Genomic DNA, 13,661 nt, shown 5'->3' with positions numbered 1-13,661 from the left:
ATATACATATATTATGTCTCAATTTTTCTAATTAAAAAAGTCGATCGTTATTTGATCATTTTTGTTACTTCAGGCGACTGTCACTTATGAAATTACATGATGGATACTACGGCATTTATTTCATTGCCAGAAGTACGGACAAATACGATCCCGAAGCCTTCATAATCTACAACAATGTTACTCCTATCAGTGATAAAATATATGTGCATTATTATCAGACATATCATTGTTTTATTTTAAAAGTAACACAACTCAGAAATGTGATTTTTGAATTATTATAAATAAGTTAAATAAACATTATGCTATTATTTGTTAAAAGTAAAGTCTAAAATTTAATTCATAAAAAGGTCATCAAAATTGTTATAATTCAAAAAGGGTGGATTTTTAAGGGTTGCGAAACGAAAATAACAAAAATGAAATTTAACCAGTCAAAAACATGCACTCTTTTTACCGATATGATTTAATAATTTTTTGTCAGGTCAAAAATATTTGTTTTTTGTAAAACTTAATTTATTGTTGTGTTACTTTTAAAATAAGAAAACAATATGTCTGTACTCGTACATATAAAAAGTTGATATATGTAGCACAAAAGTCTCTACCTGAACATTGTAATATAATATTATAATATTATTCACTGATAGATAACAAAAATATTGGTAACTATTTTTTATTATACACAAAAAATTAAGAGAAATTCTTTAAATCATTATATATCTTACATTTGTAAAGCATTCTAAAGAGAGAACTGTCATCTTGCCCGCCGTAAGCTTCAATTGCCTTTGAGATCTTAAAATTATAAATAATAGGACACGACTATCCTTAGTTTTCATATCGTACCAAGCAGAATTGTATGCTGCATTTCCGATTGCTTTGCTCTATGAAGATAGAAATATTAAAAATAGTAATTCTACAATATTTTTCTCTATAATATTATTATTATTACCACAAGCATTAGATTGTTTATATCCTTTCATTGCAATCGCAATAATCTTACGTTGCTAACCTTATTGCTTAGATATTCTCCAGCGAAACAAAATATAAATGCTTCGAGATTCGTTACAGCGTAAAATAAAAGAGACCTGATTATTTGTTCAGTGGCATCAGGACTGCCGATTGCCTGCAATGTGAGGTAGAATGAAAATAAAAGTATTCAACACATGGAAAGTTATTTCAACATCTCTCTCTCTCTCTTTTTCTCGCATTATTTAGTTTATTATAATATAAATCTTTATTTATAATAAATTAAATAATGCGATATAATAAATATTCAACAAAGATCACTATAAAAAATTAACTAATGCAATTAATTCTAAGGTGGAATACGTACTTTTATATTTAAAATTTAAATAACTTTACTCACAGTTACAATAAGAAATGCTAATGAGCAAATCATCACTATATTTGACGCGAATTGAAGCAAAGCGATATATGAATAGAGATTTTCAACGTTCTCTGACAGATTGATAATCTTTTGATGCTTTCGAATGATCTTTGTCATGACAGTGACGAATGAATCACGCTTGTTCTCGATGTTTTTGGATCCAACTTGCGTCAACCAGCAAAGCAGAATGTTCATTTGACTGCCCACGTGTAGAGTCTACAAATAAAGACTCTGTTATTTAGGACAATGTGATTACAGTTATTTGTTTTATTTTTAAATCATAAAAGTATTGTTATGAAAAATGTGAACATAATAAGCTGTACGAGAGCGAATAAAACCTGATGAATATTTAATTCTCTTTATCCTAATATTTATGCAAATAATTTACAGTTGGATATTAATTACAAATATAATTATGCTTTGCTTTATGATACTTGCTTATGTAGGTGCAGGTTACCAGAGTTAGAAACAGAGCGTTGAATAAACCAGCTCCCCAACTGCACACCATCACGAAAACGAACTGCGCAGCTAATACCAGACTGTACTTGCGTTGCGTGTCTATAACGAAGGGATATTCCATTTTCATCATGAGAGGGAGTTCAGCCGTTCGATCGGTGACGTCGGCATCGGCCAGAAGGATACCAATGACATATGCAAACGCGGCGATTGTATGAAGAATAATTAATCCATTACAAATGCGACTTGATAGTTTTGCTTTGCCTGCCGTTTCGCGTAATGCAACGCCGCCGTTATCACAATCATTCCAGTCTTCCGCCATCGTTGTCAAGATTTCTACGAATTTTCTATAAACAATTGAATATTTCAGAACGTTGCAGCATAATTTCACATTATTTTCTTACAAAATTTTAATTATTTAATTGATTATTAATTGTCGCTTACCGTTGTTTCAACGAGAAAATAATGAGCTTAACGGTTAGTTTTACATGCGCCAAAAAGCTACTCAAACAATCCATCAAATCGAAAAGATTATCCAAATGAAAATGCGTTACAAAATACGAGTAGTGGAAGAATTGATCAATTGCTAGCGTAATCATCCAAAACACTCTATAGAATATGACGCATGATATTCCTGGCCAGACACCAAACATAGTGAGCATAAGTTCTACCGTGCGATTGATTGTACGTTTACTCCTCATAATTTCGTGTTTTTCTCTGTAATTGTCTATAAGTCAGTGCGTCAAAATCTAGAGATACTTTCAAACTATAAGAAACATGTGGTATGCTGGCTAAAATTATATTCTCCTCGACTTGACGTACGTTGTAGAAAATTTGCATGAAGACTGGAGTTCTAGAAACGAGTATCGTGAAGCAAACAGCACCCTTCGGCGATTGACCAATAGCGGTTGCTCATTAAATATTTTTATCATATGCGTGCACATCACGAAGAAGCAATCTCTTATAATTTAAAAAAAAAAAGGGAATAGGCAGTGTTGTCTAACGTTCTGTTCAATGCAGACGATGCATTCGTGAATAATTTGCATAAATATGTAATGATATGTAGTGATCTATACGATGTATATACCTCTGTTGGCAAAATGCGATCTTTGGAAAAGTTTTAAGATCTAAAGGGCAGAAAAAAGATTCAAGAGGAAAATATAAAGAAATTGATCAAGTAATTATTACAGCACGAAATAACGAATTTAGTCATAAAGTATTAACTTCTCACAACAGTCACCTTTAAAGAAAAAAAACTTGTCTGAGGATATTTTTCATGTAAAACAGTTACTGCGCATTCGCAACTTATTTGCTTTAATAATTCAGGGTGCAGTATGAAATATGACGGATTGTAGACGCGAATGCACATTAAAATAAAACTTGCTCTAAAGTCTCGGTAAAATTAAAAATATAAAAGTATAATTAATTAAGAAAAAAAAATAAAATTATTAAGTATTATAAATATGAATATTACTCATACAATTCTTTGATCTTCGTATAATATATCTCTCTCAGGTATGTAAAGAGAATTAAATATATATCAATCTTATTATCTACGATTAATATAGTGAATTAATTCGAATTATTGATTTGTACGCACATTCATGTGCGCGAATCATTCAAATAATAAAAATAAGACAATATTACAGTGATACAGTCACAACGAAATACAATTTTTATTCAATTCGTGCACATTCTTTATATATAATAATCAGATTTAACAATTATAAATTACTATTATGATTAAGCACTCGTATCATTGTTGTCAATAATATACTGCTAGCATAACTGATATGTAAGATGCTGAAGCTTTTACAATCTATAACAATATTATACGTTTTTGTCACTAGATTGATTCATGAAAATGTAGACAATGTAAAAGATGCATATGAAATATTAATTATTATAAAAACTGTAGCAGTATAAATAATAGGCGTGGAATTGTCAATACCATATTATATATTTTTAAGAAGAAATTCTAATTTTTACAATATAAAAATATTTAAAAAATATTCTTACGCTGACGTATCGTTCGAGAGAAAGGTCCATAAATTTCCCAACTGTAATCGTCAACTGATTCTGCGATTTCATTATCAAAAACAAGATAATCCGGCTCTGTTGAAATCTGCATTGATACCAATGGGAATCGTACGCAGCGTTTCCGATTGCTCTACTCTATGCACCAGAGGATTAAAAAACAACATAAAATTAACAATTTATTTATTAATAATTAAATGCATTATATTCACGTTAATATTAACCTTAGCGCTTAAATATTCTCCAGCAAAACAAAACATGAATACCTCAAAATTCATAATAAAGTAAAATCCAAGTGACTTTATTATAATTGTAGCAGCATTAGGCCTTCCAATTGACTTAAGAATATTAAAAATAATACTTGTAATATAAAATAATATATTATAGTATATATATATAAAATAGTGATATTATAATAATTAATAATAAGTCGTCAACATAAGTAAAGTTATATAAATTAAAGTAAAGTTAAATGAATTACCTGTAAATTTTTCATAAAAATTTCTTTCTTTGAACTATTACTTTTAACAATAATCCAGTAAGCAACAAATATTTTGATACATTCTAGCAACATTTTGTTAAGTTGCTAAAATGTTTCATAATATTTTTTCTTACTAGGTACACTCATCATAATCACTTACCGTAACCAATACAAAACCGATGCAACATATGATCAAACTATCGGACACGAATAGAATCAACGCAATATCGGAATATAAATTTTCGATGTTTTTTGAAAAGGTAATAATGCTCTGATGTTTTTTAATTATTTTTCTCATTATTGTTAGATTCAGCCCACGTCCGTTTTCTTCTGAAACGATTTCTGTGAACCATTTAACGAGAATTTCGATTTGGCCAGCTAAATGTAATACCTAAAATATTTAGAAGTGCGATTTTATGTTAATATTTTATATATAGTATAATCGCAGTAATATTATATATGATTCAAGAGAATTGCGTTACATTAGTTACAATATAACAATTAAAAAATTTTAAAACATTTCAAAACGATTTCAACTTACCAAGACAACGAGAAGAACGTTTAACATAACAACAGTGTAGCCACATAGCACTGTGATAAAAAATTGTATAACTAATATCAGTCCGTAAACAAATCGTGTACTACTATTGAATGGGAAGTCCATCGTTAGAATAAGCGGTCGCATAGATATGTCGGTTTCTTCTAGATTATTTGTACCAAAATTGAAAGCGCTAGAGCTGTATAACGTTATTGCTATTGAAAAGATACCGAAGACGATTTTAGCGAAATTATGCGATAGAATAGCTTTGTTTGTTCTCACACGTCTATTAAAATCGGCACTGCTATTTTTGTTCCAGTCCATCTCCATCATAGTCAATAATTTATCAAATGTTCTATGTGAACAATTTTACCAATTATTACAATGTAATAGTAAAAAAATATTGTATTAATTTTTTTTTTCTAGAGCTACTACATTTGCAGGAATTTGTATAACATTGTTATACAAAGCATAAATAATATGTAAGTGAGTGTGTGTGTGTGCGCGTATGTGTGTATGTGTGTAATTATAATAAACATAGTGCCTCACACACACATTATGAAAATATTATTAATATCTTTCTAACATTTTTAAATTATAGCTGTTCGTGTCTTACCGTTGATTGAACCAGAAAATGACGAGTTTAGAAGAAAATTGGCTAAAACTCAAGGTTGTACTTAAAACATCCATCAAATCAGAAAGATCGACCGCATGGAAGTGCAAAATAATAAATCGATATTGCAAAGATTGAGTAACTACGAGTACAATCGTCCAAAACAGTCTGCAAAATAGAATGTACGATGAATTTGGCCAGATACCAAATATGCGAAGCGGAATTTCTACGATTCCGTTGACAGTGCTTGTAAGTGTTTGCTTCATACTCCTTTCGTTTTTAACTTTTTATATTAATTTATTGTGTTCTCATCTTTTTTTACAAAAACATGTATATAATTTGTGTTACTGAAGAACCTGATGTTACTAAATCGTACAAAGCTAATCAATCATACGATGTGTAAAACTTAGCGTCTCGGTACGAATTGAAAATCTTAAGAGAAAGCGAAATAAAAGAACACATTTTGGTTTCCTCATAGTCATTAAATATTTGCGTCTGCACGTTTAAATTATATGTACAATTGCTTTTCCTGTTACTCTTAATAACACTTGTAAGAAAAAAAATAAGAGAGAATATCCCTTGAACAATAACCTTACGGACTGATGCAAGAGTGAGCGATTTGCTTTAAAAATTCAAGCAAACATAAATAAGCAACACTCAAACGCACACGTGAATATTAAATTTATAACGGAGATTATAAGAAAAAAATTTCAACTTGTGTGAAAATTGTATATTCGAAGAAAACCAACAGCATCGATCGTAGTCACGGTTATACGTTCTCACGCTTTAAGATATGAGAAAACAAGAAAAAAGAAAACAGAAGAAAAAGAAATTTACAACTCAGGCGAATCTTCACCATCCCTCTCTTTGTTTGTCGCTTGGTATAACGCAGTAAAAAAATAATGCAGTTAAAATGCAGATGCTATGCGCGCAGAAAGTATATAAAGTCGGAACAGAAATCGATGGGATTCGAAGCAGAGAGAATAATGAACGAGCACGGAGAGGGGGGGGGAGGGTGAAGAAAGAGAGAAAATCATAAGTTCAATTTGTTCAACTTCATTTAACACAACTTTGCATATATTTCGAGTTATTGATTTTTCTTCTGAGTTTATTCTGGTTTTCAACGAAAGCGCACGTTCAAGCACATTGACGTACGTGTTATAGGCGATATAACGGTAATTAACATCAAAATATGGATTCAAATATGAGTTTTAACTTGTGTGTGAAAAATTTCTAAATTATAATATTCAATTCTAAAAACTTATTTTTGAAAAACAATATATAAAATCTTATTTCATTTTAATAGAACAAACGCAGAATGACGTAATTTAATTAAACCTTACAATCTGTTAATTGTTTTACATGACGTAAAAGATAAATTAAAATAAAAATAGATGAAATTAATTATAATATTCAATATTATTTGTAACGTTTCATCGAGAAAAGTGATACATGATTATGAAAAAAAGAAGGATTAGAAATGGCAAAGGAGAAAAAAGACAAAGATGTATAAAGGTATGAAAAAAAAATAAAAATGAGAGAACTGAGGTACAATGGGGTATTAAGAACAACAGGGATGCTAAGATATTTTTAGGCAACAATAAGTTGTGAAGGATGGTGGAATGTAAGCGTTAAAAAATAAAAAAAGAAAAGCAGAGAAAATAAACACAGGCTATATGCAGAAAAGACAAAAAAAATATAAAAATATGTGTGAATAAGTAATAATGAAAGAAAACAGATAAAAATAGAAAGGGAGAGAGAAATTATATCAAAGATATCGATAAATGAAAGTGTCAAGAAAAGATTGTAAATACAATAAATATATATAGCAATGTATGTTGGGGGAAAAGTAAATAATTGAAAATTAATAATTAAATTATTATAAGCAAAAAATTTAACTTACTTCTTTTTCTTTTATATAGCTTTATTATGACAATAAATCATTTTATATCGACATAAAATTACTTTAAACAACGTAAATATTAAATTACAAAATTAATGTAAAGATTTATCTATATTCAGTTAACAAGATTTATGATCGAAGCATATTGATGATGATTATTCTATGTAAAATTATTTTAAACTTTAGCGATAAATCTTGAACCTTACCAATATCATGATTAAAGCGCTTACCACGTCAATTGAGCTTTTTTCAGCAGGTAAAAAAATTGCTCCATCATTATGACATTATGAGCTTGTGCAGGGTGAGTTATTGCTGTCAAAGAGGAATTCCATCCTCAGGATAAATGCCTGAACAAAACAGTTGATGTATTAAAGTTATCACTCTCCGTATTAGGCAAAATTATGTCAAAATTATAGATCACTGAGTCGAAAAGTCTTATACCATTTTGCAATTTACGCAATATTTAACGAGATATTAGACCTTAAAGGTAGCCGAACTACTACTACTGCCGGATAACATCCACCAAGTTAATGATGGCAGATATTGCGTAAATTGCAAAATGGTATAAGTCTTTTCGATTCAGTTCGGTCTACTCTACCTGCTCTTGATAGGTGATTTAATCGGTTAATGACACCCCTGTGTATACAGGGTGATTCAGTTCAACCGTAGGAGTCGGTATATTCGTACATATTCCTCATGAAAAAGTGAATCGAAAATATTAATAACAAAATGTTGTGGCATTAATAGTTTTCAAATGGTAAGTATTTGAAAATAACCAACCACATGGTATGAAATTTGCGCCTTCAAAAGCAATAGGTCGGTCGCATCAATAGTTTGAAAACTATTGATGCCACAACATTTTGCTATTAATATTTTCGATTGACTTTTTCATGAATAATATGTACGTACCGACTCCTGCGGTTAAATTGAATCACCCTGTGTATATATAAGATACTTAATATAACTATAGATCTGCGATTACGAAAAAAAAAAATAGAAAGTTTAAAGAACTTTTTTCCCTTAGTCTCTTTTCTCTTCTTTTTTCTTTGTTTCATGACAGGATAACATGATAGCAGTAAATTATGAGACTTAAAAATGCAAAATACCGTGCGTGCAGCAAGTACACAATGTTCAAATGAAGTACTGCAGGAAAATAAAAGGAAAGTTGTCGGAAATCACAAAGTGCGAACAGTGTTATGTGCGAGAGAGGAAAGCAACACGGAATTGTATTGTTCGACCTTATTTAATAAATATTGCGTGTCTATCGATCTATTGTCTGATAGTCTTGAATTTATTCTTACTTTCGACCAATGTATACACGCGTGCAAATGTATAATGGATGGAAGGAAATGTGGTAAATAATTCTGTTGTTATATATATATATATATATATATAATTTATATACATATATAATTTATATATATATGTGCAAATTTTTAAATGAATAAATAGTAACCGCTAACATGTTAACGTTCATTACAAATTCAATGTAAATATAAAATGTAGTTCCGTTTCAATACATCGCAAGTAGGACGGATATATAGGAGGCTGCAGCTTTAATAATCTGTAACAATATTATAAAATATAAATGTATGTAGAAATTAAATATTTAAATTTAGTTTATGTAAAAAATATTTTGTTTAGCATTTGATTCATTTTAATGTGTAATAATAGAAATATTGCAACACACAAATACTATTTCTTATTAATCAATATATACATATAAAAAATTATATAAGATAAAGCTAGGTTAGTCGAGCGTGAAGGCAAGTTGGAACATTCAAATATCTTCGAAACGCATAGAGATTATTCTGTACTCGACTGCCAAGCACGTGTGCTTTTCTCTATTTGTGCATTAAAAGTAAAATTTTATATGTGATTTTCGGTCTATTTGAAAATTAAAGTATAATTAAAAAGAATCAAATCTATTTTTATGAAATAAGTCATTAATATTATATAATATAAAACAACAAATTATAATTAAATTAGAAATTAAATTAGAAAAATCTGGAAACAACTTATTAATGTTCTTTTTTACTTTTGGTAATGAGAGAACTTGTCCACAAAATTTGTCTCTTTTTAATTATATCCTATATACATGTTAATTGATAACAATACTTTACTTATATTTTAAGAAGGAGAAACACGCTTTTTATTCAATACAGATAATTATGTGGATAAAATCATTTACGTAAAATCTGTGCTAAAAGACTGTAAAGCGTGTAAAGCAAATCCAAAATAAACTTACACTAGTAAATCGTTCCAAGGACAAATTCATTATCTTTCCAATTGTAATGGTTAATTGATTTTGCGACTTCATTATGAAGAATAATATAATTCGATTGTTTCTAGAACCTGATTCATACCAGTGGGAAGCGTAAGCAGCATCTCCAATGCTTTTATTCTATTAAATAATTAATTTTGTAACATTTATACAGGATATCCCATTTTAATTGACTAATATCTCGACAAAAATATGTTTTCGTAGAGTATAGGTGGCGGCCTAAACGTAGGGTGTAAACTAGGCCAGTGTCTAACCTTAGCGCTCAAGTATTCTCCAGCAAAACAAAATATGAACGCCTCCATATTCATAACGAGGTAAAATAACAGGGTCCTAATAATATTTTTCAAAATATCGGGTCCACCGATTGACTGAAATATTTCAAAAAAACGTTCTTAACGCAACGAAAAAGTAATAAAGTAATGAATAATTAAAAGTTCGAAACAGTGATCCTTTATTCTACAAATTTAACAATGGTTTTTTTTAGCATATATTTCTCCCTAATGTAGAAAATTTATAATACTTACCGCAACAATTGTATAACCCAAGCAGCAGATAATCAAAGTATCTGATACAAAGATCACCATTGCGATATAAGAATACAGATTTTCGATATTCTCTGTAAAGATGATGATTTTCTGATGTTTCTTGATTACCTTTTTTACAATAAAGTGACTCAAGTTGCCCTTCTCTTTCTTCGGAAAAATTCCCATTAAACTCTCACAAAGAATATCGATTTGACCGCCTATATGTAATATCTAAAATGTATGCTTTTTAGAATTAAATACACACCGCGTGCAAATGCAGGTTGCGAAAAATATATTTTAATGCCTAAATTTAATTAATGTTGTAAAACAAAAAATATTTTAAATTTCAAAAAACAGCATAAATCAAATAAATTATTTTTGATAACATAGATAATATATAATATTTTACTAACAAATTGATATTAATTGATCGATTAATAAAAAAATATCAAAAAATTAATTTTTATGAATAATAGTAGTATATAAAAACAATATTAGGAGACACGGTATTGTTTTGATATTAAGACAAGCGCAGCAACACTAAAGTGATTTTTTATTCAAGATCGCAAGTTGCGGAGGATCGAGATCTATCTACTTACGCAGAACTCACCAGATTTATGAGCAAGGCATTTAATAAACCGATGGCGTCGGCACATAACACCAAATGAAGAAATTGAACAATTATGACCAACTCATATACAAATCTTTTGTTAGCGTCAAATGGCAGGTCCATCTCTAAAATGAGCAATCGTGTGGAAGCGTTGGAAGTATTGCCGTCATCCACATGTTTTACAAGAATCTTGGTGCTATAGAGAATTACAGCTGTCGAATAAAGAATTACTGTTACGTTAGCGAAGCGTTCCGATAGTTTAGCATTGTATGATGTCGCGAACATACTGAATTTTGTACTAGAACGCTTTTCCCAATCGATCGCCATCATTGTTAATATATTGTTGAATGTTCTACAAATAGTTTTATTGGTTACAATTTCTCTCATGATAACAGCCGCAATGGAACACTATGCGAAACATCGATGAAAAATTTATCGTTATGCAATGACTTTACAAATGCGTATTCACTTATATTATTTTTAGGTATTTATATATATATATATATATTATATTTTTTTAGTAATTTATTTATTACAGCAATTTGTCTCTAGCTTTGTTCACATTCGCAATTTGCCGAATAATTCACTTCATCGACCGAAAAAGTAATTGTTGAATTAAGATGTAATACTAAATTTATTTAATCACCATACTCTAGGACAATTAAACGTATAATATTTAAAATAAAATTTTTCATTGATAGTGCGTATATTATATGTCTCACCGCTGCGCATCTCACCGCTGTTTACACCAAAAAATGATGAGCTTGATTAAAAATAACATATACGCCATTATTGCACTTAACATGGTTACTATGTCTAAAAATTCCATTAAACGGAAATTCCTTACAATATATTGAAATTGAGCAACTTGTTCGAATACAATTGAAACAGTCCAGAACAGTCTACGGAACAAAACAAACGACGTGTTCGGCCAAATGCCAAAAATACGAAGCCAAATTTCCATAGCTAAGCTAATAGTATTCTTTACTTTCATTCTTTTATTATTATTACTTTTTAATATTCTTCACTGTCAATATGCATCGATTCCGACAAGAGAAATTTTACAAAACACACTTTATCGATTGTGCGATGTGCACGATATAGTGTTTCTGTACAAACTGAGAGCTTGAAAGAGAATGAGAGTGGAGGGCATCCTCCCATGAGCAACGGCTTATTAAATATTTTGATCGCAACGTGCACAGATTGCGTGCAGATTGTCGATAAAAAAAGAAATTTCCGGATGGCCGACCTTCTACCTCTCAAATTCTTGGGTGAAACAGTGAAGTAGTTCTCAGTGCTTCATCATTTTCTTTAAAAATTCAAGAAACAGTAGATAGAAACACGCAAATGTTCACATATGTGAAATGCACTCAGTGACAGTAAGAAAAGTTTTATGTATCATGAATGGAGGAGACTTTTTTGAGGAAGAGGGAAGAAAGTAAAAGTTTTTCTTATTCCGATATTTTATTTTCTCAATATTGAAAGATATTCTTCCGTGCGCACATTATGTAAGTGCGGCTAGTGTGTACGCGTTCGCAATTCATTCTCCTGAAATATGTAAATCGCACAATTTTGGAAGAAGCTCTGGTGCACGTCAGATACCTACAGGTTGCGCGCGATAATCATGAATAAGTAAGCTAGAAGCAGAATACGAAGAGTGGAGTGCTGAGCGAAGTTTTATATTCCAGTAGCAATGATGTTCTTGACAAACGACAAGTATAGTACTTATAAGCTATAAAGAACCGCCGAGTTTTTTGTGTTTTTACTTTTTGAAGTTAAGTATACGTTATATATGTGGGAAGAAAAAATATATTCCTTTCACAATTGGCGCAATTTAAAGATTTTATTTCATTTTTTGTATACTGTAATAATATATATATATATATATATGTAACGGTTTATTGTGAGGCGAACACGCACACTTCGCACCTTTTTTTCCCTTTTTTTAAAAAGGTAATTTTGTTGATTGATAATTCCACAAAGTAATCAGTTTGAAAATAGCAACAGGCTATATATTAAAGAGCTGCTCGAATTATTCATCAAATCCATTAGCTCATCGCATTGTGCGGTAGAGAAATATGAAATAAATATACTGACACATTATAACGACAATTAATTTCAGAACAATTTATGCAAAATAGTTTACAACATACCGAACCACATGCTAAATTAAGATACGAAATACAAATTTTATAGAGAAACATGCTATACTCGTAGCAGTTATTTTTGTAAAATTGCGAGAAAGAAAAATTTTTTATCAATGATTTTATAAAAGCATCAAATACGGATCTGCCATATTTTCTTAATTCCATGAGAAATATCAAGATATTACTCACTGAAGAACGCGAAAGCGTATTGCTCACGATTAACCGGGAACGATTACTCATTAAATGTTTTCTTGAAACCAGGCATGAAATAATATATTGTGGATTTAACTTCATAGGTGTTAAATATAATTTTCATATTTAGATCAACATACGGTGAGACTTACATAAACACTGCACGGTGTTAAAAATTTTCATCCATAATTTTTAGAGTGTATAACTATAGAAGTATAGATCTACGATTATAAAACTTTAAAAATGTTTCCACACAAATTTACAGAATTTGTTCCCTTATTTTTTATTTTTCTTATTCTCTCTTTTTTTTCGACAGGGTAACACGATAGCGACGAATTATGAGACTTAAAAATGCAAAACGCCACGTGCACAGCAAATGCATAATGTACGAATGGAGAACTCGAAGAAAAAAAAATGAAAAAAAAATTGTTAGTACTTGCAAAGTCGCGTTGACGTTGCCAAGTGGGATGAGAGAAAGCGACACGAGGTTGCATT

At 30.0% G+C, this 13,661-nt stretch overlaps 2 protein-coding genes across 2 annotated transcripts; both read right to left on the bottom strand.

Annotated features, from left to right (window-relative positions):
- Window positions 1-115: 115 nt before the first annotated feature.
- Window positions 116-2,538, bottom strand: LOC108778750 (odorant receptor 4-like). The gene is made up of 6 exons (XM_018546002.1): window positions 2,282-2,538; window positions 1,839-2,184; window positions 1,361-1,597; window positions 1,004-1,117; window positions 720-875; window positions 116-166 (listed from the first exon to the last, which is right to left on the bottom strand). The coding sequence occupies exons 1-6, from the start codon at window positions 2,536-2,538 to the stop codon at window positions 116-118; spliced, it is 1,161 nt and encodes a 386-aa protein (XP_018401504.1).
- An 8,274-nt stretch (window positions 2,539-10,812) lies between these two features.
- On the bottom strand, window positions 10,813-11,154 carry LOC108778728 (uncharacterized). Its single transcript, XM_018545980.1, has one exon. The coding sequence runs from the start codon at window positions 11,152-11,154 to the stop codon at window positions 10,813-10,815; it is 342 nt and encodes a 113-aa protein (XP_018401482.1).
- Window positions 11,155-13,661: the final 2,507 nt, after the last annotated feature.

The sequence above is a fragment of the Cyphomyrmex costatus genome, unplaced genomic scaffold, assembly GCF_001594065.2.
Source record: "Cyphomyrmex costatus isolate MS0001 unplaced genomic scaffold, Ccosl1.0 scaffold51, whole genome shotgun sequence".
NCBI classification, from domain to species: Eukaryota; Metazoa; Arthropoda; class Insecta; order Hymenoptera; family Formicidae; genus Cyphomyrmex; species Cyphomyrmex costatus.
This window is presented reverse-complemented; position numbering and strand designations above follow the sequence as displayed.